We start from the raw sequence: 26,279 nt of genomic DNA on the forward strand, positions 1-26,279 counted from the left end.
ACAATCCCCAAACACACCCCCACCCACCACAAATTCCCCACCCCTAAACCACCCAAATATCCACACAACAGACCAAGTAATGCTGTCCAACAGCTCACTGATGGTGGCCCTTTAGTTCATTGTTGAGTGCAATTATAGCTCTGGGATAAAAACTATTTAGAAAACGTGTGGAAAGAAATGCTGTGGACCTCCTGTGGGAACAGCACAGCCTGATAAAAGTTTAACTGCTTTAATGAAATTGGAAACTCTTATTTCAAATAGTTTTCAATGTGTTCATTTGTTCATGCCTTCAGTTTCTGTAGTCGTCTCACTTAGTCAATGACTCTGCCTGCCTTACAATTCAAAGGGCATAAACCTATGTGATAAATCTTGGTGGACTTTCAACATTTGCAGAAACATCCCTTAACGATCTTCATATTTTCCTTCCCTTTGCACCTGACCAGGTTTAAAAATGGTGTTCGAATTGATCCTCGTGTTGCTCCAGCGGGGAAATACAAAATGAAGAATGAATTTGGAATGCTTACCTTAGATATCAGGAGGTAACGGATTAATCTGGGGCCAAATTTATATATATCTTTTTAATTGTATTTTAATGTTTGTAGTTTATGCTTTTACTTGGCTGTTCACCGCCCTGAGTCCTCAGGGAGAAGGGCGGTATACAAATTTAAAAATAAATAAATAAATAAATAAAATCTAAATAGGATTAATTTTTAGGATGATTGTAAGAACTCGCGAAGAAAAGGGATGTCACAAAGTTAAGAAAGCAATAGAAAACAAAGGTTGTGATTACATCCCACATTAACTCAGCTCACTAACGAATAGACAACTGCACTTTTGCAAGTTGTTAAGTTTGATGACTTTTGACCTTGGTTAGTTCTACACTTGGATAGTTTTTGTGCACAAACCATCTGGATCAATTGATGTTTCTATGTATGAAAAAAATATTATCTAGTGCCGTGATGGCAAACTATGGCAAGCGTGCCAGAGATAACACACAGCGCCCTCTCTGTGGGCATGCAAATCATTGCCCCGGTTCAGGTCTGCCATGCATGCACACGCGCCTCCCGCCAATGAGCTGGTCTTCAGGTCTCTCCCACACATGTGTGGGGGCAGGGTGCATGCAAGGGGGCACACATGCATGCGGGGGGCGGGATGTGTGCAGGGGGGCACATGTAGGGGGTGGGGCACGTGCAGGGGAGACAGGCATGCATGCGTGGGGGTGGGGTGCATGTCTGGAGGCCATGCACACATTGCATTTTGGGTGTTCAGGCGCACGCATGCACACACTTTGACCATTCAGTCCGGAAAAGATTAGCCATCACTGATCAAATGTATGGGACATCACACATGGACTAGCAATATAAATTAACATGAGTAAAACACAATAAAATATAAATGATAAAAAGATCTATGTTCAAATATCAATGACTAGGCCATCTAACCACTGAAGTGCAGCATCATTCATATTTTTAAAAATCAGATACTGGACCACTATATGTCTTCAACTTACAGCTAGACATCATGTGATCTGGAAAAAATGAATCCTATCAGCAGAGGTTAAGAGATTGTTATGTGAAAACAAGTGAAGAGAAATCAAAATCCACAAATCATGTAATGAAGTTCAGATAGAAAGAGATAGAAAGTGACCACATTGTTTGCTTTTAACATCTAGGCCAGTGTTTCCCTACTTTAGCAAGTTTAAGATGAATGGACTTCAACTCCTAGAATTCCCCAGCCAGCATGCTCTAGCTGGGAAAACCCTGCTTTTGGTCAAATATGAAACAACTGGAGCATCTCACAGTGTCGTTTGCTTTGATTTTCAGATGCTCTTTGGATGATTCTGCCGAATACAGCGTGGAAGTGAAAAACTCTTATGGAGAAGCCAACTCATTTGCAACCGTATTTGTCAGGAGTAAGTCTCGACTTGACTTTGACAAATGCAAAAACATTCTTGCAAAGTCAGATGTTCTCTGCATGAAAGATATTTCTTCCTCAGATGCACTGTTGCAATACAAGCGATGCGTGTTTCAACTCCTGAGGAGTCCTCCCAATTGTTTTCTAACCCATTACTCATCCATTAATCCAAACTTTGCCAATTTTTTATTCTCCTTCAGGCATGTTGGAAAAGGATTCCCAGCACTCCCCTAGTTAGATGTGGGAGGGTAGCCCAACAACTGGAAAACACCTGGTTGAGAGCGATTGCCAATTCGGTCCTCCTTTGCAGTTTTCCATCAGTTTTATGCCAAGTGTGTTTCAGACTAGAAGTTCTCAATCTGGTTTTTGTCGAAACTAAAGCAAACAAACTGGGATGTGGTAGCTCAGTGGCTAAAAGGCTGAGATTGTTGATCGAAAGGTCGGCAGTTCAGCGGTTCAAATCCCTAGTGCCATGTAATGGGGTGAGCTCCTGTTACTTGTTCCAGCTTCTGCCAACCTAGCAGTTTGAAAACACGTAAAAAATGCAAGTGGAAAAATAGGGACCACCCTTGGTGGGAAGGTAACAGCGTTCCATGCACCTTTGGTGTTTAGTCATGCCGGCCACAGGACCATGGAGACATCTTCGGACAGCGCTGGCTCTTTGGCTTTGAAATGGAGATAAGCACCACCCCCTAGAGTCACAGCCACATTTGTGCCAGCAGAAGTCGAAAAATGCTATTTTGGATGCAGAGCAAGAAGAAATGGGCAGAGACCATGGTGGGCTGGGGTAGATTGAGGGCAATGTGTGTTCCTTTCCTTAAGACATGACACTGAACTGGCCTCTTGCTGGGGCAAGTCAGATGGTGAGTCCAACCTTAAAAGGTTGACCTTGACTTGACTTCATCCATACGAATCCTTTAGGTCAAAGTTTTCAACAACCAACTGTACATTCTTATTTGCAAACGAAACAGTGAGATGCACCTTTATCAATGCCTGTATTTCTCCCTCTCTTCCTTTCCCACTCCTCCATCAACTCCCCTCTACTCTCTTGTAGAATATTATGGGATGGAATCTGGATTTGACTCAGAAATCTATAAACGTGAGTAGACGTTTATGGTCCTTTATAATGGTTGTTTTTTCTTGGATTTAGCGAATCATGCACGTACATAGTGCAACTGTTTGATTGGTCCATTTTAAAGATGGTTTAAAATGAACCAGAGGTGAAAAGAAAGCAAGACTCGGATTGCAACGATAGCAGAAATAAAATAGGTTCCTGCAACATGCTTTAATGCGGTCACGGAATTAACCCCTTAATAAGGATTTGTACAATATGTGAAAACATGCGCTAACTAAGCAGGCTGAGCTTATATAGTGATTTAATTTCAAAACAACTACGATTAAAAATAACCAGTCTGACTGAGCTGTGTGATTGCAGCTGTTAGCTATTTACTTGACCTGATTAAGGATGTTGTGCACACACCCTGTAGGGGCATCAGTAGGAGGTACCAAAATCTGCCAGATGGAGTGTTTGGAGCAGGGCTGTCAAACTCACGTCGTCACTGAGGCCATGTGACGTATCGGGACTTTTTTCCCCCATATCGGGCCGGGAGTTTGACAGCTCTGGTCTGGAGTCATGATCAAAGCTCAACCCTTTTTCTACATGGATGTAGCATTGTTGCACATACAAAAGGGGAAGGGCTTCTGTGCAGATTTTAAGACTCTTGGAATCTACATGGAACAGAAGAAAACGAGAAATCCTATTCCAGAGCAATCTTAGACTTGTTAGAATAGAACAGAACAGAACAGAACAGAACAGAACAGAATAGAATAGAATTTTTATTGGCCAAATGTGATTGGACACACAAGGGATTTGTCTTGGTGCATCCGCTCTCAGAATACATAAAAGAAAAGATATGTTCATCAAGAATCATAAGGTACAACACTTAATGATAGTCATAGGGTACCAATAAGCAATCAGGAAACAATATCAATATAAATCATAAGGATACCAGCAACAAGATTACAGTCATACAGTCGTAAGTGGAAGGAGATGGGTGGTGGTAACGATGAGATTAATAGTAGTGCAGACTTCGTAAATAGTTTGACAGTGTTGAGGGAATTATTTGTTTAGCGGAGTGATGGCGTTCGGGAAAAAACTGTCCTTCTGTCTAGTTGCTCTGGTGTGCAGTGCTCTATAGCATCGTTTTGAGGGTAGGAGTTGAAACAGTTTATGTCCAGGATGTGAGGGGTCTGTAAATATTTTCAGTTACAGATAGTCCTCAGTTTACAACCATAATTGAGTCTGGAATTTTAGTAGTAAGTTATAGCAGTTATTAAGTGGGCCTGATTTTAGGACTTTTTTTGCAGCAGTCATTAAGCAAACAACACAGTCATTAAATGAACCCATTATACCCAATGGGAGTTTTTTGCTGGAAACTGAAAGTAAACACCAGAAACTGGCCCAAAATACCAAAAATCATGGAGATGTGGGATGCTGTACATGGCCATAAATGTGGGCCAGTAGCCCAGTGCCAAAAATGCAATCAAGTGATCACAAGGGAGGGGAGCAACCATTGTAACTTTGAAACTAAGTCATAAGCAGCTCTGGAGAGGTCTGTTGTAACTTGGAACACAGTCATTAAGCGAGGACTATCTGTACTTCCGCTTAGTAAAAGCTGGGAAGAAAGACCCAGACGTCATTGAGGGCACCCAATAGTGATGATGGGGAATTAGCAGCTATAATGCACATCAAAGCATATCATATGTAGACACCTGAAAAGATACGTTTTGGTAAGTGGTAACATGGGACCTCTTTTCACCTGCTCTCTCTCTCACACACACACACACATGGTGATCTCTGCATTAAGACTGGCATAGCTGAAGAACAGATTCAAACTGCTCCGGGCACATTGTGGGGAAAAAATGGGTCAGAAATGCCCCAAGTCAGAAGAGGACTATCATTCTTTTTTCACCATCAATGATCAACCATCTTTCCAGGGGTGGGCTGCTGGGGGTTCGCAGGGGTTCGGGAGAACCTCTAGCTAAGATTCTGTGCGGTTTGGAGAACCCCCAAATCCCATTCCTGGCTGGCCCCGCCCATCTCACCCCTCCTCTCCCAGGAGTCCACACACAGCCCGTTTTGGATGCAGGTAAGTGCAGGGTGCAGGTAAGTGCAGGCCCACCATGGCCTCGCCCACCCAGCAACCAGGCAGCGAACCCCTTGCTAAAATTTTTGAAGCCCACCCTTTCTTCTTTCTAACCCAACATCTTGTTTGCTTCTTAGAGAGACTCAGAGACATAGAAGCTGACTTTGCCAGCACATTGAAGCCCATCTTTGCTAGAGAGAAGGAACCGTTCACCGTCTTCTGCACTTTCACTTCAGATCTTCAGGAATACCAACGAAACATTTCCTGGTTCCGTGACGGTTTGTATATGTAGCCACAATGCTGCATGAGAAAGCATCAAAATATGCTGCATCAGGTTTAGCAGCCTTTTGTTCCCCATCTTTGGATGCCAATTATATGACAGTGCTTTTACAAAACAAAACACCCTTTACTTGGTAACTGAATTAATTCATTTCAGTAGTTTGTATAATACAATGAGCCCTGACCTAAGCCAACAGTTTTCACATCTTCATAGAGTTATCAGAGAGATCTATCACCTACCCAAATGATCAAGATCTCATGCAAAACCTATCAAAATTTTGTGAGGTTTCCAGATGATTTCCAGAATTCTTGCATGAGATTTTTTGGGACATCTCATGTCAAGCTGTAAGAATTCAGAAAAGTCAAAACATTATTTTTAGGGAAATAGGGAGTCATGTCATGTGGCGATCTAGCAGATATCTTAACTACTTCGTTGTTCTGAAAAGTCTATATAGCCTTGATGATCTGTCTTTAGTTTTTATAGGTCATAACCCAGAAGAATAGCCCAAGGCATCTCATAGTTTCAGTTGCATGTCTTAAAGAAATTCCTCACCAGGGTGGGGAAAATTATTTGAGTTCATCCTAGGCAAACCAATAAAATAAACTGGAGAATTTCTCCTTATCACAATTTTCACGTGTTCGTGATTTTAATTGCCATACTATCTATGTCCCAGGTTCCAACATTTTCATTTATCATGTGAATTAGTATTTTAAATGGGAAGGAGAATCAGGTTGCTCCTTATTATGGATAAAAGTGTCCTTAACTCAAGTCAAGTTTATTTGTACTCCTAGTGACTGCATCCATCCAAAATTCTTGGTAGCATTTTTGAAACTAGTTCGCCATTGATTTCTGCAAGAATGAATTTTGTCCTTCCAATCTAACCAACATGACTGGTATATCCAGGAGATTGTCCATCTATAGCAGGGGTGTCAAACTCACATCATCATCGTGGCATCATGTGACGTATCAGGTCTGGTTTCCCCTTTGCTAAACTGGGTGTGGGCGTGGCCAGCACGTGATGCATCCGGCCCAAGGGCCAGGAGTTTGACAGTCCTGATCTATAGACTAACCAAGGGTGATCTTTTTAGCTTCTGAGATCGGCTGGGGTCTACTAATTGTTGCCAGTTGTTGAAGACTTGCCTTAAAATATATCCACCAATGTTTCTGGAGATTCTCAGTCATCAGGTCATGGTTGTCCCAAATGTGCTTTTTCAAGAGGCAACTGGACTTTCTGGTTTTTCTTTGAAGACATTTTGCTTCTCATCCAAGAAGCTTCTTCAGCTCCGACCTCTTTTAGCTTTGAAAGAAGGGGCCAAAGAGGCCATCTATGTCAAAATTGAACAGCCCTCTCTCAACAGAGGTTGAGAGAGGGGAGGGATACAATCTATCTCCAGTCTACAACTCAGTCCTTTCAACAGTTCCCAAAAGGCTCCACACCCATTTGCACTACTTGGGTGACCCTGATGACACAGACAAAGCTCCAGGTGGCCTCAACGACTCTCAAAAAGGATGCAAATGACCAGCTGTCTCAAAAGGACTATAAATCCTTCCATTCCTCCACCATCCAGTCAGAGCTGAAGTAGCTTCTTGGATGAGAAACGAAACGTCTTCAAAGAAAAAAGAGAAAGTCCAGTTGCCTCTTGAAAAAAGCACCTTTGGGATATATCCACCAATAGGACTTGTTCCCCAATAATGCTTTTGCTGGTGGTGGGAGAGGAGGAGAAAGAGGAGTTATCATTTTTTAAATTATTATTTTAACTAAAGTGCTACTGTTTGACACAGACAGCACATTTTACAAGCAAAATCTGAACATGTTCAGGATTCTAGATTCTGAGCATGTGCTAAGTATCATCTCTAGTATGAATGCACTGACTGGATAAAAACAAGGTGATGCTTATGTCCTGTATGGCAGGTGAGTTGCTGAAAGATTCTGACCGCCGGCAAACAAAATGTGGGGACCGGGAGGCAACCCTGACGGTATCCTGTGCTTACAAGGAGGATGAAGGCTTTTACAGCATCCGCATCCCAACACAAGACGGCTACAATGAACAAAAAGCTTATGTGTTTGTTAGGGGTATGTTCACCAGTAATTGATCTGACAATTTAATATTATTTATCAGGGGTGTCAAACCTGATTTGATTGAGGGCCGCATCAGGGTTGTGTTTGGGTGGGCATGGCTGGGCATAGCCAGCTCAATGTCCTTTGTGTCAGGGGCACCTGGGGTGGCCCGAGTGCTCTGCCACAGAAAACGGTCTCCTGAGATCCGTTTTCGGCTGCGGCGACTTCTGCAGCCCTCTGCCAGCAAAAATGGAGCTCAGGAGGGCTGCGCGAGCTCCATTCTCAGTTCTAATGGCCTCCTGCAGCCCTCTGCCAGCAAAAATGGAGCTTGGGAGGGCCGCCTGTGACCTTCCCGAGCTCCATTTTCACTGGCAGAGGCACTGCGGGCCGGTCCTTCACTTTTTCCAAGGCGGCCCCATGGGCCAGATCTCAGTACCCCGTGGGCTGGATCAGGCCCCGGACATTGTGTTTGACACCCCTGTTATATATTATTTCAAAAGCCTAAGAAGTTTCAACCAACCTTTTCCAACTAATAGATTCCAGTTGAGCTAGACTGTTGTTCTTACAACTCTTACTCAGCTTGACCATGAAAGGTGTCCTAAGTGTCTCTCACAGGAAAACCCACCCCCCAAATCCTGTGGAGCACAGTTTGAAAAACCTACACTTGAGCAGTTTCCCTCAGCCTGATGATATTCAGATGTATCTGACTGTGGTTCCTATACTATATGTGGGGATTATAGATCTTGATTTACAGCCCCCAATTGTGATTGTAAATTGAGGATTATCTATATGGAGAATATAGTCCCCTCCCACAATCACGATTGGTACTAGCGAAGATTGATGGGGTTGTAGACCAAGACTACAACCCTAAGACTAAGAGCCTTGGTGGCACAGCAGACTAAAGCACTGTTAAGTAACACCAGCTGCCTGCAATTACTGCAAGTTCAAATCTCACCAGGCTCAAGGTTGACTCAGCCTTCCATCCTTTCGAGGTAGGTAAAATGAGGACCCAGTTTGTGGGGGCCATAAGCTGACTTTGTATAAAAAAGAACACCGCTTTGGGGGGGGGGGTGAAAGCCCTACTAAGCAGGTATATACAAAAGTATGAAGGCTATTGCTTAACGCATTGTAAGCCGCCCTGAGTCTCTGGAAAATAAATCGAACCAATAAATAAATAAATAAATAAGACTTCTAGAGTCCATCTAGTTGAAGAAGGCTGGCTAGTTGAAGGGCAAGAGAAAGCCAGCGAGAAATAAAAACAGATTAGGAGTTAGCTTTATATTTCTAATTTCCTTCATAAACTCACAGCACCATATATACATACAATAAATGGCCCTTTCTCAAGGTTGTGGAAGTGACTTTCCCAAAGTTACTCAGATGAACCTTGTCTCTGCTGTCCAGCCAACACCGTGAGTACTGTACTTATGATAGTGAACGCTTCCCATCACCAACAATGATTTCAGGGTATGGCAGATAAAAGTGAGATGTCCTTTGTCTTGATTCAACAATCTCACGATAGCTTCCTGTCCTTCTCAGATGCTGCAGCTGCAACAGCTGGTGCTCCCGGATCTCCTCTCCTCGTACAATGTCATGATGTGAACAAAAACAGCCTCATACTTTCATGGATACCTCCCAGTGATAATGGTGGAAGCCCCATCATTGGTTATTACATTGAAAGGTTCATACTCTATAGTCGTCCAATCTTCCTCCCTCCCTCCTTTTTATTTATTTATTTTTGAGATCACAATCAATTGTGCAAAAGTGTTAATTTTGCCTTCCAGGTGTGAAATGGGCACAGATGAATGGGTTCCTTACAATGACCAGCTGGTGAAAACTTGCAGGTCACCAGTTTTGGGTCTCACAGAAGGAAAGACTTACCAGTTCCGAGTGAAGGCTGTCAATTGTGCAGGAATCAGTAACCCTTCGAAGGCCAGCAGCCCTGTGACAATGATCGATCCCAATGAGGCCAAGAGGTTGCTAAGTACGTCATTCCTGGTTTTGACCATTTGAAGGTTCACAAGAATTGAAGGAAGTCTTCAAGACAATGCGGGCCACCAATAACCTCAAGTAAAAGAGTTGTGGTACAAAGAATGGGTATCCTATGCCAACGCATCCAAGGAGCAAAAAAGATTTTGCTAGATTGATCAACCAAATATTCCCTTTGGTTGAATTAATCAAATTAATCAAGCAATCCAATGGTCGATTCAGTTTGACAATTCAACTGAACTATAATTTATATACCTATAAATTGTAATGTGTGGCTTCCAACTCATTAATTTTCTTTTTCTTTGATTAGACATTCCTTATGATGATGGGATGAGGACAATTATAGTTTCGAAAGATGAACTGGAACGTAAGTTCATAGACAACTTCATTCCTTAAGTACTCCTCCGATAAGTACTCTATTCCAGAGGTGTTTTCATGTTACATTGAATTACTTATACATTCTGAGGAGTAGCAATTTTAGAATTTGTCCTTTCCACTACAAATGGAAGTTCTTGTAACAAAAGAGTTATCCAGGAAGCTGCCTTTAAATTGGACCAGAACTTAATCTAGTTGAGTATCTTCTACCCAACTGCCAGTGATTTTCCAGGGTCTAAAAAGTACATTCTCCTGGAGATGCAAAGAACTAAGCAAAGAGCTTCTGTGGACAAAATTTTGATATTCAGCTGTATTGTTCCATTATAGACACATCCCTTGATTCTATCGTAGCAGTCATGCTCTCCAGATAGGTTGGACTTGGGTGAGAAAGTATGGGAAGTGAAGTCTAACTTTACTGGAGAATACCATATTACCAACCTAGCTATTATTTCCTTGTTGCAAAACTGGTATCACTAAAGTGTGTGATGGCTATTTTAACTCTCCTTTCCTATAGCTGAGATTAAGATCCCATTGCCTCCCACCAATGTTCATGCCAGTGAGACCAGAGAAGATTATGTGATCCTTTCCTGGGATGAGCCAAATCCCAGAGGCAAAGAGCCACTGAATTACTATATAGAAAAGGTAAGAAGACGACACAGTTGCAAGATACAGTAGAGCAATCAGTAGATCAGTAATCTAAAACTATCTTTAGATTAGCCTGAACTTCATTCAGGTTCTTCCAAACCAAATTCTTTCTCAAACAAATTTGAGGACTAAGACTAACTGTCCACCAATCCTGATGACCTACATCAAGATTGAGATAAGGGCAACATCATGGGGACATGGCAGAAAAAAAGAGGTTGCAGGAGGTAGATGAAGGATGGAAAAATACTAACATGCACATTGCTAGTTTTTAGATTTCATGGTAGGCCACCAAATGGAGGAGAGCCATAGTCAGTAGATAACATTCTAATTTCTACATCACAGCAGTGGTGGGTTTCAAAATTTTTTACTACTGGTGCTGTGGGTGTGGCTTGGTGGGCGTGGCATGGCTTGGTGGGTATGGCTTGGTGGGAGTGGCAGGGGAAGGATATTATAAAATCTCCATTCCGTCCCCAATCCAAGGGAAGGTTACTGCAAAATCCCCATTTCCTCCTGATCAGCTGGGACTTGGGAGGCAGAGAATAGATGGGGGTGGGGCCAGCCAGAATTTTTACTACCGGTTCTCCGAACTACTCAAAATTTCCACTACTGGTTCTCCAGAACTGGTCAGAACCTGCTGAAACCCACCTCTGCATCACAGGTTATGCAACTCTCCATAATTTCTTCTAAGATCTATAATTTGAGCCTTACTAAGTCAATTCCTGTGGATTTCCAGATTTCCACATTAGTTCACTGGACATGAAAATGCAGGGTTGGTCATCCTTTTCTCCTAGCAGAAAACCTGTTGCCCCAGGCTGATAGAAGCCCATTTTATGACAAATAATGGTGGCCTTCTTTCTGTCTTTTCAGTCAATCGCGGGGAGTGACAAATGGCAGATGATTAATCTGGATACGCCCGTCAGTTCCACCACTTTCCCTGTCTTTGGTCTGGAGAAGGCAAAATCCTATTGTTTCCGAGTACGGTCGGTGAACAAGTATGGAGTGAGCAATCCTTCTTTGCCCAGTGACCCTATCTCTCTGGGAAAAAAGATTGGTAATCTCTCATTCTTTTTCTTTTAATTGTCACTAAATAAAATCTAGAGGGATGCGATGGCTCAGTGGCGATCGAAGGGTCGGCAGTTCAGCGGTTCGAATCCCTAGTGCCGCATAACGGGGTGAGCTCCCGTTACTTGTCCCAGCTTCTGCCAACCTAGCAGTTTGAAAACACGTAAAAAATGCAAGTAGAAAAATAGGAACCCCCTTTGGTGGGAAGGTAACAGCGTTTTGTGTGCCTTTGGCATTTAGGCATGCAGGCCACATGACCATGGAGATGTCTTTGGACAGCGCTGGCTCTTCGGCTTTGAAACGGAAATGAGCACTGCCCCCTAGAGTCGGGAACAAGTAGCACATATGTGCTACTAAATAAAATCTAGTAAATCCTGCTGTTGGCTGGAGAATTCTGGGAATTGATATCCACATGTCTTAAAGTTGCTGAGGTTGAGAAAACACTAGCTGAGCTGATAGAGATTGGAGAAGAGTTGAAAGGAAGCATAATGATCTTCAAGTAGCTACTGCTTTTAAGTTTCTATTTTTTCCCATCTTTTGTTTTTCTTTTTAGCTCCGCTTCCACCCCCATCTCAGGTCCTGGCTTTCAGAGATACCAAGACATCTGTGGTCGTGCAGTGGAGCAAACCAAGAAAAGGAGAGGAACCACTGGGTTATTACATCTATTGCCGGGAAGTTGGGACAGATGAATGGCAGACAGTGAATAATAAACCTGTCACTGGTCACGAGTGAGTTCATTTGGTGATTCTTTCCATCTCTGTAGCTTTTAGGCCTTTCTGGGAGAGGAGTGGGAAAATGGTACCCTGTTTTGTGGTTTCAAAACAAGGAAAGGAAGGATGTTGTTATCATGTGGATTCAGGTCCATGGAGCTAGTCCAGATGTTCTCCCTTTTCAAGACTCTAGTTTTGTTCGGCAACAAAGGAACTGGTTGCAATGGGCAAAGGGATGCTCATGGAATCTTCTTCGTTTACTGGGTTTGTCTTAGAAGCAGCTCATCTATCTAATCAAGATCTAAAAAAGAATGGCGTTCCAAACAACAATTAGAGTATGTTCCAGGGGTGGGTTCTAAAATTTTTTACTACCAGTTCTGTGGGCGTGGCTTATTTTGTGGACGTGGCTTGTTGGGGGGTAATGTGACTGGGTGGGCGTGGCCATTTTTTTTTTTTTTTACTTTTAAAAGCATTTTTTCTGCTGAAGAGGTTGTAGAAAAAATGCTTTTAAAAGTAAAAAAAAAAAACCCTCTGATGAGGTGGTCGGGGTAAGTGACCAGGCCAGGGACCAGTTCGGGGGTGTGGCCACCCAATGTTATTACCAGTTCTTGGAACTAGTACAAATTTTTACTACCGGTTCTTGCAAACCAGTGCGAACTGGGAGCAACCCACTGGTATGTTCATCTTGGAGATAACAGCACAGAGATATCAGCACTTTAAAATAAATTAGTTAGAGATGGTTTATCTAAGCAACTAGAAAGGTCAATCATAACCTGATAAATTGCTCTTTGGAAGGACAATTGGCAAAGTCAGTGTCATTGTTGAAAGTATCCTGCTGATTACAACTGTCTACCATCTCTCATCTGGCAGACCTCATGGTTGCATTCACACTGTGCTAAATTTGGTTAGTTGCTTGTTGGTTTAGCAAGGTCTGTGAATCTAAGCTATATTGGTTTTTATGATATATATACCCATAAAGGTTCCCCTCGCACATATGTGCTAGTCGTTCCCGACTCTAGGGGGTGGTGCTCATCTCCGTTTCAAAGCTGAAGAGCCAGCGCTGTCCGAAGACGTCTCCGTGGTCATGTGGCCGGCATGACTAAACACCAAAGGCACACGGAACGCTGTTACCTTCCCACCAAAGGTGGTTCCTATTTTTCTACTTGCATTTTTTACCTGCTTTGGCAGAAGCTGGGACAAGTAACGGGCACTCACCCTGTTATGTGGCACTAGGGATTCGAACCGCTGAACTGCCGACTTTTCAATTGACAAGCTCAGTATCTTAATCACTGAGCCACCACGTTCTTTATATATACCCATAAAATAGGCTAATTTGGTAACCAAATTCACTGTGTTGTATGAAAATAGCCAATATGTTCCAAGGTGACTGAAAGCTTCCACTGTTCTATACTTAGAGTCTCTAGTGTTGTGTTTTTCAATCTTGGCAACTTTAAGGTGGGTGGATTTCAGCTGCCAGAATTCCCCAGACTCCCAATTCTGGGAGTCGAAGTCTACATACCTTAAAGTTGTTAAGATTCAGAAACACTGCTCCGGTGTGATAAACCAGTACTAAGAAGTAACATTGGAGAATGGATGGGTGACTTGCTGTTTTGTTTCTTAGATTTACTGTTCCAGGACTCAAGACTGGCAAACAATACGTCTTCTGTGTCAAATGTGTCAATGAAGCTGGTGTAGGAGAAAGCTCCCCAGAATCTGATCCCATTCTTGTGAGACAGGCAATCTGTAAGTACCTATTGTGGTATTGTGCGATCCCTCTACCTGCATCTGATCCAGAGCACCCTCCTTCAACCTGGTGCTGCCAAATCATAACTTTCACCATAGCCAGCCTCCATGGCTGGCTGTGATGAGAAGTGTAATCCAATACATCTAGACTATTTACTAAGTCTGCATTACTATTGATCTTCTCATCATTCCCACCACCCATCTCCTTCCACTTATGACTGTATGACTGTAACTTTGTTGCTTGGATCCTTATGATTTATATTGATTTTGAATGTTTCCTGGTTGCTTATTTCCTATGACTATCATTACATCATTGGGCCAAACTTATATATCTTTTAATTGTTTTTTAATATTTGTATTGCATGTTTTTTTAATTCTGGCTGTACACCGCCCTGAGTCCTCAGGGAGAAGGGCGGTATAGAAATTCGAAAATAAATAAATAAATAAATAAATTATGTGTTGTACTTTATGATTCCTGATGAATGTATCTTTTTTTTTTATGTACACTGAGACCGTATGCACCAAGGACAAATCCCTTGTGTGTCTAATCACACTTGGCCAATAAAAATTCTATTCTATTCTATTCTATTCTATTCTATTCTATTCTATTCTATTCTATTCTATTCTATTCTATTCTATTCTATCTAGAGAAGATCAAGTTTGGGAAGTATGAATTGTGTAGGGTCAGGGAAACTTTGGGTCACTATGTGCTACCATGAAATCTAGGAGGAAGGCAAGAACAGGTAAGTGCAGGAGGAGAAGAGAGGAGGAAGGGGAAGGGGAAGAATGGAGAGGAGAGGAGGAAGGGGAAGGGGAAGGGGAAGAGAGGAGAAGGGAGAGGAGGGGGAGGAGAGGAGGGGAGAGGAGAGGAGAGGAGAGAAGGGGAAGAATGGAGATGAGGTGAGACAAGACAAGACAAGATAAGACAAGATGAGATAAGACAATTTTTTGGGATGTGACAAAGATTCTGTTTTTCTTCAGCTTTGGAAATGATGGGGGAAATCTTTGTTTTGACATTTCCAGCCTAAAAATAGCAAAAGATCATTGCCATTTTTCAACAATTACGGGCAAAAATGGAAATACCGAGGTTACATTTGCCTCAGGATTTTAAGCAGAGAAGCAGCATGCGGATGAGATGCCCATCTTCCATGATATTTTCATGTTTTCCCTCCCTTGCAGCTCTTCCCTCCACCCCACGAGATTTTGCCCTGCTGAACTGTGGGAAGGACACCATGACCATAGGCTGGAAGTCTCCAAAACGCAAAGGTGGTTCAAAGATTCTGGGCTATTTCTTGGATCAGCATGAAACATCACAGACTGACTGGCATGAGACCAACATTAAGCCCATTGCTGAACGGGTTTATACGGTATGGTGCCAGTGCCATATTTGGACTTGGGCAGGGATCTCAACCTCTGCTCTCTCTCAGATTGCAGCCATTTTTTATTATGGCTGAATCTTTTTCTTTTGCCAAAAAAGCAAAAACAAAATTAAAATGGGTGTGTGATTGTCAGGATGACATTGTGGACACTAGAACTTTTTCCATATTCACTAAGCTAGATTTCCATATCTTGATGCACTTCAGATAATTCATACTTTCAGCTTCCCGAGTTCCCTCTTTCACTCCAAGAATTCTTTAGCTGTGTTGGCTGGGAATTTGGAGAGTTGAATTTTACATATCTAGGAGTGGGCATCCAGTTGGGAAGGCTGGTTTAGTGGGAATACAAAGACATGTCTCTGTAAATGCTAGGCCTTCTTTTCAAGGCAAGGCTTTGGACAATGCTCAGTATCTCTGGTGATTCTACAGGTCACCAACCTGGACGAAGGACAATTTTATCAGTTCCGTGGTTATGCCATGAACATAGTTGGCGTCGGGAAGGTGTCAGAGCCCAGTGATATTTTCAAATGTGAGGAATGGACAATGCCAGAACCAGGTAAAGATCTAATCTTGGACAGATCCAAACCGCATTACTCATAAAATGGGATGTTTGGGCATATAAAGCTATATAACTTTGGTCACCTGTAGCCTCCAAAACTGAAGGAGTTGGATTCAATAATAAGGAACCTTCCAATATTAACTAGGAATTGAAATGGAGTGGTATACTCAGTTGAAAATACAAGCGAGATATGGGAAAGATACAAAATTATATGGTTTTTATTTGGAAATGACAACATTGGATGAGATACTCACAGGAACTGAGGAAAAAATGATCAGAAAACTATATATGGGCAAAAAACTATGGGCAAAAAAATTTGGCTATAAGGTTGAGCTAGATAAATGGCAACAACTATGGGAAAGAAATTATAAATTAACAATGGCCACAGTATATAAAGAGAATTTGTATAAATTGTTTTATAGATGGCACATGTCACCAGAGAGATTGGCAAAAATGTTTAAAGATAAATCAGCTAAATGTTGGAAATGTCATCAGATACCGGGATCATATTATCATATGTGGTGGACATGTCCAGAAGCGAGAAAATATTGGCCAAGACTTAGAATATGGCTAGAGAAGATGACACAGCAACATATTGATTTAAAACCAGAATTGTTTCTGTTGGGTATTTTTTCAGAAAAGTACAGTAAAGAACATATATATTTAATAATACATATAACAGCGGCAAGAATATTTGCACATTTTTTTTATTGGAAAATAGAATATATCTATGATAATATTATATATCTATGATTCTTTTTGTGGTCCACCAAACCTCTTCTGACTGTGGACAGAAGCCAGCTCCTTGTCCCGATAAAACCCCTTTTATTTAGTTTAAAGGGAATTCCTCTCCAGCAAAGTCCCGGCCAATAGTCTTTCAAGAGATTTCATAACTACAGACCTTTATCAGGCTTGGAGAGCTGCCAGGCCGATATCTTCCAAATGCCACGCTGTAGCAGACAATACTTGGCAAGAAGTCAGGAACAGATCTTCACTCTAATGAATTGAACTAATTGTCTCCTGCAAACTCCCCTCCTCTTTCGTTCCTCTTTATTCCCTATGGGAGGGGCCATTCACCTTCCACCTGTGCCTTTACTCCTGAGTTGACCCTTGTTCCTTAGCTGTTCCCTTCTCCTGGCAGGTCTGCGCATGCACACACTGGGAACAGGCTCCAGCTCTTCTTCTGTCCCACTGATATCCGACTCCAAAGGCAGCTGACAACTGTCAGACGGCCCTGGTCCCATCTCTGCCTCTGACGCAGAGCACTCGTCAGAGCCTTCCACAGGCTCCAGGACTGGCCCATATTCCTCTCCAATCTCCTCACTGTCTGAGTCTGCCACCAGTTCCACTGGCCGCTGGCGGGCCACAACAGTATCTTCCAAAATAAAACATGATTTAAAGCAAAGAAGAGAAAAGAACATTAGAAACAAATGTAAACAATTTATACCTTGACTCTCTTTGGGAGGAAGAAAACAGCGTGTCAGGCTGTCAATATTTTATTATAGCTTATATCAATAAAGTAGAGATCCACTATTTCTTGTGGAATCAGTTCCCTGACTTGATCAATGCTGGCTGGAGTATTTTGGGAGTTGAAGTCCACGCATCTTAAAATGACTAAGGTTGGGAGACACAGGTCTAAAGCAGTGGTGAAATGTAAAATTTGTTACTACCGGTTCTGTGGGCGTGGCTTGGTGGGGGTAATGTGACTGGGTGGGTGTGGCCAACTTTTTTTTTTTAACTTTTAAAAGCATTTTTTCTACAACTCTTCGGCTGAAGAGGTTGTAAAAAAATGCTTTTAAAAGGCTCTGACAATCCTAGCTGAGCCGCATGATCATCAGAGGCTATTTTTTTTTTCACTTTTAAAAGCATTTTTTCGGTTGAAGAAGTTGTAGAAAAAATGCTTTTAAAAGTAAAAAAAAGCCTCTGATGATCGCACGGCTCAGCTGGGCATGGAGGGGGGGTAGGGATTTTTGCTATTGGTTCTCTGAACCACCCGCTGCCATCGCTACCGGATCGGGCGATCCGGTCCAAACCGGGAGCATTTCACCCCTGGTCTAAAGGATCTTTGCAGTATTCCAGAATACATGCTTTGAAATCCACTCTTCCTTCTAAAACAGGACCTCCTTATGATGTCAGATGTACGGAAGTAAGAGATACCTCTCTGATGCTCCATTGGGAGCCACCTCTGTATACTGGAGCGGGACCAGTCCGTGGTTATTACGTGGAGGCCTGCGAGGAAGGATCAGACACCTGGGAACAACTGAATAAACAGCCGATATCAAACACGCACATGAAGGTTTGGGTTGCATTTGACATTCATGCTCCATTTATGATAAAGTCTGCAAAAAATTAATGGCAGCCATGTTTAAACCCTTGGGCAACTGTAATATGTGACTGGTGGTTAAGTTCTATGATGGTCCACCATTAGCTAAATAAACAAATGAGTACATTAATTTTTCTTCCATTTAGCCGTGCCCGATTAATTGGAGACTGCCTGCACAAGACAAAATGGATGGAAACTGGACTAGATGACCTGCAAGGTCCCTTCCAATTCTGTTAATCTGTAACTCTTATCAAAACAAGTCCCTGCGGTTTTCTTGGCAAGGTTTTCAGAAGTGGTTTGTCGTTGCCTCTGTCGTGGGGCTGAGAGAAAGTGACTGGCCAAAGGCTAGTTTAATGCAGGGCTAGAACTTACAGTCTCCTGGTTTCTAGCTTGATGCCTTCATCCCTACACCAAACTATCTCTCATCACATATATTAACAGAAGAACAGGATAACAGAGTTGGAAGGGACTTTGGAGATCTTCTAGTCCAACCCCTGTTCAAGCAGGAAACCCTATACCAGGGATGGCTAACCTTTTTGCCATTGTGTGCCAAAAGTGCAGGTTGCACGGGGGGGGGGGGGTGTCGCACGCGTCCATGCCTACACCCATGTGCCCTGCCCCCCCCCCGCACATGCATGCACAACCCCCCGCGCTCCCCCCATTTTTGGCACGTAATGGCACAGTGGGCCCGGTAGGCCCATTTTTCGCCCTCCCTAGGCTCCAGAGGCTTTCTAGGACCCTGGGGAGGGCAAAAAGGGCCTTCCCCACCCCCCCTGGAGGCCTTCCGGAGGCCGGAAATGGCTCATTTGCCGACTTCCAGTGGGCCCAGAAGACCCGAAAATCAGCTGGCTCGTGTGCCCACCAATTTGGTTCTGCGTGCCACAAGTGGCACACATGCCATAGGTTCACCATCACAGCCCTATACCATTTCAGATAAATGGCGGTCCAATGTCTTCTTAAAAACCTCCAGTGATGGAGCATCTACAATTTCTGGAGGCAAGTCGTTCCACTGATTAATTGTTCTAACTGTCAGGAAATTTCTCCTTAGTTCTAGGTTGGTTCTCTTCTCGATTAGTTTCCACCCGTTGCTTCTTATCCTGCCCTCAGGTGCTTTGGAGATACATTAGTCTATCCAAAACCATATTTCTACAGGTACTGGTTTAATTGGCATAAATTTGGAGCCGTTTCTGATAGATGCTGTCAATCAGTGCTGTTTAAGAAGTTTGTTTATTATTTATCAAATTTATGTGGCTGTCCATCTCACAACGTGACTCTGGGCAGCATACAGCAAAAAAAAAAATATTTTAAAAAAAGAAATAAAAACAATGAACAGGTCAGACACAGACACATTTAAAAAGTTTTTTTTTTTAATCACACAAAAGAGATTTGATCAGCAACAGAACTACCTTAAGATCTCACCAGTCCTTTGAGGCCCCCAGGCCTGATGACAAAGCCAAATCTTGAGGGACTTCTGGAAAATAAGGAGGGAGGAAGTTTTTAATTCTAGGCTGATTCATAAACCTTCAGCATCAGTTCTAGCTTTTGAGTTTAAAAAAGAAGACTTACTGGATTAGTCTAGAATTCTGCAAATCCTACCAACCTTCCTTCATCTATGGAGAGCTAGGAGCTCCTAAAACAGGGGTGGGCAATTAATTTTCCCAAGCAGCCACATGAGAAACTGGGATTGTTGTATAGGGCTGAACCAGTAGGGCTGTGAAGCTATGTAGACATGCACCCACACACATATGTCAACTGAAAAAAATAGCAGTCACCTTCAAAATAAAAGCAATTCACATGGGCTGGACAGGAATAGCCAAAGGGCAGACTGGGGGCCGTAAAATGCTCAGAACTTTTCTAAGTCAAATCTATTCATATTAATTTTGAACAGAGAGATTCATAATGGTTAATAGACATTGGACATTTGACCACTTATGGAAAGAGAATAAGCAGGACATATGAGTACAGAGAAGGGACATGATGGCTCAGTGGCTAAGACTGTGAGCTTGTCGATCGACAGGTTGGCAGTTCAGCGGTTCAAATCCCTAGTGCCACGTAACGTAACGAGCTCCAATGATTTGTCCCAGTTTCTGCCAACCTAGCAGTTCGAAAGCACGTAAAAAATGCAAGTAGAAAAATAGGGACCACCTTTGCTGGGAAGGCAATAGTGTTCCATGCGCCTTTGGCATTTAGTCATGCTGGCCACATGACCACGGAGACGTCTTCGGACAGCGCTGGTTCTTCGGCTTTGAAATGGAGATGAGCACCGCCCCCTAGAGTCAGGAACAACTAGCACATATGGAACCTTTACCTTTACCTATGAGCACAGATATGTGTATATTTTCCCAGCTTGAGATCCCAGATATTGTCAAGCTTATGGCAGTTAATTCAACAAAATCTAGTTTGTCTCTCAGAGTCTTTCTCCACAAGGTTTATTGAGAAAGGAAAAAAATGAGGTTACAACATTTCAGCAACTGGATTAGTTTCACATTCTAGCCAATAATATTTTTCAATGCTTTAGGGCAGAAACTTGTGTTTTGTAAGAGCTCCTGTTTAGAAAGCAAAGAGGTGGATGTTTCATAGATAACTGAAGAATTTGCACTTAGTAGTTTTCCAAAACTTCTCCTGGAACTTTTATCAGATTGCAAAAAGGCTATTAGAAATATATTGGTATTGTCTGCAATTTTGAGACTCTCCAGCCTATATGGTTAATGAACATATGGGTTGGGAATTCTGGAACTGGAGAGAGAAATTATCTTTATAATCCATTCAAAGAATGTAAGTTGCTGAGAAAATTAAGTCAATAATAAATATAAATTCTATTTTATTTGTTTATCATATTTAGGAACTGCCCATCTTCCTCACAGAGGAACTATATGGGTAGTGTGCAAATAAAATATTAAAAATATAAAAACAGTAGGTAAAATTATAAATCAAATAATATTGGTCAGTATTCAGAGGGTATCAAATTAGGGAAGGATGGACTAATTGATTTATCACTATCACTTTTGGACGTCTCCTTCCCTATTTATTTCTCAAATTTATATGTCCATCCATTGTGTGGAGTCTAAACGACATACAACAATCTGTTGTTAAACCTATTCCTTCTCTATACTATGTTCCCCATCAGCTGAGTGACCTGGAAACTGGGAAATGTTATATTTTCCGAGTGCGAGCTGAGAACAAGGCAGGTGTTGGCCCACCATCACTGCCATCAGATCCTGTGATAGTGAAAACCAAACCAGGTATAAAAATTTTACTTTTTGTCTGTCTGTCTGTCTGTGCATCCATCCATCCATCCATCCATCCATCCATTGCCATTATTACCGACCAGACCGGCCAGTCTGCTCCCACAGAGAGGGTCTCCTCAGGGTGCCATCGGCCAAGTTATGTCGGCTGGCGACACCCAGGGGGAGGGCCTTCTCTGTGGGAGCCCCAGCCCTGTGGAATGAACTGCCCCCGGAAATACGCAAGATCTCCGACCTCCGGGTGTTTCGCTGCGCACTGAAGACCCTGTTGTTCCGCCAGGCCGGGCTATTAACATAACAATTTTAAATTGGGGTATTTTAAATTTCTGGGATTTTAATTGGAGCCTAATTATTTAATGATTTTAAATTTTAATTGTTGTTTTGTTCTGTGTTTTTAATAGGCTGTACACCGCCCTGAGTCCTTCGGGAGAAGGGTGGTATAGAAATAAAATAATAATAATAATAATAATAATAATAATAATAATAATAATAATAATAATAATTATTATTATTATTATTATTATTATTATTATTATTATCTACATTTTTTTCCTCTCAACATTGCTCTTCTTTTTGTTTTTCGCCTGTCTTCCCCTCTTTCTCTGCTAACCTTTCTCAACAAAAGCCACCATCTTTTGGGTATTGACCTTATTTCTCGCCTTAGGAGAAGAGAAATGATGATGAAGTTCTTCATTTAGTTCCTGTGTTGAGTTCTCTCTCTCTCTCTCTCTCTCTCTCTCTCTCTCTCTCTCTCTCTCTCTCTCTCTCTCTCTCTCTCTCTCTCTCTCTCTCTCTCTCTCTCTCTCTCTCTCTTTTGCAGACACCAAAGAAATTGAAGTTGGGGTAGATGAGGAAGGCTTCATCTACTTGGCATTTGAGGCTCCTGAGATGGTTGACACTTCAGAGTTTATTTGGTCCAAAGACTATGAAGGACCTCCAAATCCTGATCGAGTTGAAATTGTAGACAAAGATGACAAGTAAGTTCTCATGAGAACTTGGAGGAAAGCTAAGGTTGCACCTAACTATTAGTTTCTGTGCCCTCAGGAGTAGCTGAACTTGTAGAAATTTAAGAGAATTTTTTTTCCACACCAGTGACCATCAGGTTGAGCTTTATCTCCTGGTGATCTCCTGAATTCATGTCATTTTCTTGTCAGCAATATGAAAGTGTTTGTCACTGTCCTCTTCTGGGATGTTTTCTCAATTTCCTGTAGCACGCAGCCAAATTCATAGAAAGCGATCTTTGAAACAAAAGAACAAATAAAAAGTTGCCCCCTAATGAAGCAGATTCCTTCAACAGGGGGGCCGCTGAATCATTTAATACTTGCTTTTCGATTCTATGGTCTCTGCTACTCAGGTGCATCTGTTTCAACATCTCATTTCAATGCTGACCTCTAGTCCCATTTGTATGTCCAATTTTGAGATCCCAGATGCACTTCTGAGCCTGTTATTTTTGCATTTTATGCACAGAGATTCCATTCAACTCTTATCTCATGCACAAAAATCAGACATACTTGCAGTCTCTGCCAGATTTATTCTCCTGCGTTTACTGTATTTTGTTTTTATTTTTGTTGTATTTTTGCACCATTTATTCTGTTATATATTTATAATCATAATCATAATCATAATCATAAGTTTGTTTGTCAAGCATATATAAGATAACAGGTAACAGTATAAACATAATTTGAATACATGAAAAGAGTAAGTAAAAAGGAATATTAGGACAGGGACGGTAGGCACGCTGGTGCACTTATGCTCACCCCTTACAGACCTCTTAGGAATGGGGTGAGGTCAACAGTAGACAGTTTAAGGTTAAAGTTTTGGGGGGTTGGGGAAGAAACTACAGAGTCAGGTCACGCATTCCAGGCATTGACCACTCCGTTACTAAAGCCATATTTTCTGCAATCGAGTTTGGAACGGTTTACCTTGAGTTTGTATCTATTATTTGCTCATGTATTGTTGTGGTTGACGCTGAAGTAGTCATTGACAGGAAGGACATTGTGGCAGATAATTTTATGTACTATGCTTAGGTCAGACTGAAGTCGGCGTAATTCTAAGTTATCTAAGCCCAAAATTTGAAGTCCGGTAGCATAAGGTATTTTATTGCAGTTAGAGGAATGGAGGACTCTTCTCGTAAAATATCTCTGGACTCTCTCGATTGTATTTATATCCGATATGCAGTGCGGGTTCCAGGCAGATGAGCTGTATTCAAAAATTGGTCTAGCAAATGTTTTGTTTGCTCTAGTTAGTAGTACAACATTACCAGAGAAGAAGCTACGCAAGATTAGATTAACAACTCTTAATGCCTTTTTGGCAATGTTGTTACAGTGGGCTCGGGCACTTAGATCTTTAGAAATGAGTACTTCAAGGTCCTTGACAGAGTGAGGGTCATCTACAAGGTCATCTCCATCTAATTTGTATTTTATGTTTTGATATATTTTTTTTGCCAATGTGCAAGACAGAGCATTTGTTGGTTGAGATTTGAAGTTGCCACTTGTTAGACCAATCTGACACATAATCAATTCTATGTTGAATTCACATTCAATTGAATTCACATTCAAGGTGCAAGTTTACTGCAGTGTTCCACCTGATTATTAATCTGGGTACCTTCCACAATTACAGGATACAAACATATTTGATGTATAGATTGCATGCTTGCATTTTCTTTTCTTTCCTTTCAGGTCCAAGGTCATTCTGAAATATGCTACAGAACGGGACCTGGGAACATATTCAGTAGAAGTAACTGATACCGATGAAGACATTTCTGCCAGCCATGTTTTAACTCAGGAAGGTAAATTACAGAAAAATACCGACATTTGTTTTAGTTGTTACACAGATTGTTGGGGCAAGATGCTGACTTTCTAAACTACTTACAGAGGGCTGTAAAGCACTGTGAAGTGGTACATAAATCTAAGTGCTATTGCTATTACTATTAGGAGTTAATTTCCCCCTTTCTGTTGCAGATAAATCAGCTAGAAAGTTTTGCATCAGGGGTGAAATCCAGCAGCTTCTGACAGGTTTTGGAGAACCGGTAGTGGAAATTTTGAGCAGTTCGGAGAACCAGCAGCAGAAATTTTGAGTAGTTCAGAGAACCGGCAAATACCACTTCTGGCTGGCCGCAAAGTGGGGTGGGAATGGAGATTTTGCAATATCCTTCCCCCAGGAGGGGGGAGGGAATGGGGATTTTGCAGTATCCTTCCCCTGGAGTGGAGTAGGAATGGAGACTTTGCAGTATCCTTCCCCTGCCACGCCCACCAAGCCACGCCCACCAAGCAATGCCCACAGAACCGGTAGTAAAAAAAATCTGGATTTCACCACTGTTTTGCATACCTTATCACTTACAGACAGAAACGCCAGGGCTGTAATGTTTTAGAAAGAATCTCTGCTTCTGGAAGGGCCAAGTATTGTGTGTATAAATACTCTTTTGCTTGTCACCTATTGCTTCTTAATGATCATGTGGTTCTGTTTTCCAAAAGCTTATAAAAGCTATGCCAATGTGCGTATTGGGGGGCTCTCGATTTGTGATTTAGTGCCAAGAGCACATCTCTTTGCGTTGCACAGAATAAAACAGATTGCAATTTCCTACCTTGTGCAAGAAATCGGCTACTTCACATGGTGGAAGAACAAATTCAGCATTCAGCTTGGCCAACTTATGGTTTGGTGAATGATTGTTTTAAAAGGCAATGTGATTGTATGGGTTTCAGACTTATTTTGTAGCCCATTGTGAGATCATGATAATTATTTTATTTATTTATTTATTCATTCATTTTATTTCTATACCACCCTTCTCCCGAAGGACTCAGGGCGGTGTACAGCCTAATTAAAAACACAAAGACAGACAAAATTTAAAAAAATAATTAAAATTATTAAATAATAGGCCCAATTTATAAAACCCCGAATTTAAAATCCCATTTAAAACCAATTAAAATCTTTATATTGATAGCCCAGCCTGGTGGAACAACATGGTTTTGAGGGCACAGCGAAATACACGGAGATCAGAGATTTTACGAATTTCTGGTGGGAGTTCATTCCAAAGGGCAGGGGCTCCCACAGAGAAGGCCCTCCCCCTGGGTGTCGCCAGCCGACATAATTTGGCCGATGGCACCCTGAGGAGACCCTCTCTGTGGGAACGGACTGGTCGGTGGGAGGCTACTGGTGGCAGAAGACGATCTCGAAGGTATCCAGGTCCAATGCCATGGAGCATTTTAAAGGTGGTAACCAACACCTTGAATCGCACGCGGAAGACCACTGGGAGCCAGTGCAGCTCGCGCAGGAGGGGTGTCACGTGGGCACAACGAGTTGCGCCCATAACCACCCACGCGGCCGCATTCTGGACCAGTTGGAGCCTCCGGGTGCTTTTCAAGGGGAGCCCCATGTAGAGAGCATTGCAGTAATCCAATCGGGAGGTGACAAGGGCATGAGTGATTATAACAACCATCAACCTTTTCTTTTGTCTAGTATGTAGCTACAGCAAAGTTTCTCTGCCTTGGAAACTTTAAGATATGTGGACTTGAACTCTCATGGGATTCAATTCTGGGAGTTGAAGTCCACGTATCTTAAAGTTGTCAAGATGAGAAACACAGCCTGTGAAATAGAAAGAAAGAACTGATTTGGGGCATCATGAATACTAAAACACCATCTTGATTCTGTCTCTCAAGTGTCTTCTTGCTCTTCTCATTTCTTAGAACTGGACCGGCTACGAAAGATCAGCCATGAGATTCGAAACCCCTGTAAGTTGCCAGTGGATAAAAAAAAATACTGTAATTATTATTACCGTAGTGACACAATACACAATCACTGTCTTGTTGTTATAAACCAGCCTTTTGTAACCTGATATGTCCTCCAGATCTTTTGAGATA

The 26,279-nt window shown here is 42.1% G+C and overlaps 1 protein-coding gene across 5 annotated transcripts in view; it reads left to right on the plus strand.

Moving 5' to 3' along the window:
* Window positions 1-26,279, plus strand: part of MYOM3 (myomesin 3) — a 76,666-nt gene that overhangs the window by 20,866 nt on the left and 29,521 nt on the right. For all 5 annotated transcript variants that reach the window (XM_034413465.3, XM_087876282.1, XM_034413467.3 and 2 more), the window contains exons 6-24: window positions 444-539; window positions 1,824-1,912; window positions 2,969-3,013; window positions 5,198-5,338; window positions 7,253-7,414; window positions 8,936-9,077; window positions 9,181-9,380; window positions 9,696-9,752; window positions 10,275-10,402; window positions 11,273-11,456; window positions 12,021-12,195; window positions 13,799-13,920; window positions 15,100-15,287; window positions 15,726-15,852; window positions 17,973-18,151; window positions 21,306-21,420; window positions 22,244-22,400; window positions 24,102-24,211; window positions 26,106-26,150. In XM_034413465.3, coding sequence (XP_034269356.2) covers window positions 444-539; window positions 1,824-1,912; window positions 2,969-3,013; window positions 5,198-5,338; window positions 7,253-7,414; window positions 8,936-9,077; window positions 9,181-9,380; window positions 9,696-9,752; window positions 10,275-10,402; window positions 11,273-11,456; window positions 12,021-12,195; window positions 13,799-13,920; window positions 15,100-15,287; window positions 15,726-15,852; window positions 17,973-18,151; window positions 21,306-21,420; window positions 22,244-22,400; window positions 24,102-24,211; window positions 26,106-26,150 — 2,462 coding nt within the window. The remainder of the gene's footprint in view (window positions 1-443; window positions 540-1,823; window positions 1,913-2,968; window positions 3,014-5,197; window positions 5,339-7,252; window positions 7,415-8,935; window positions 9,078-9,180; window positions 9,381-9,695; window positions 9,753-10,274; window positions 10,403-11,272; window positions 11,457-12,020; window positions 12,196-13,798; window positions 13,921-15,099; window positions 15,288-15,725; window positions 15,853-17,972; window positions 18,152-21,305; window positions 21,421-22,243; window positions 22,401-24,101; window positions 24,212-26,105; window positions 26,151-26,279) is intronic.

This window comes from Pantherophis guttatus, chromosome 10 (assembly GCF_059756535.1).
Source record: "Pantherophis guttatus breed Tessera chromosome 10, ASM5975653v1, whole genome shotgun sequence".
Taxonomy (NCBI): domain Eukaryota; kingdom Metazoa; phylum Chordata; class Lepidosauria; order Squamata; family Colubridae; genus Pantherophis; species Pantherophis guttatus.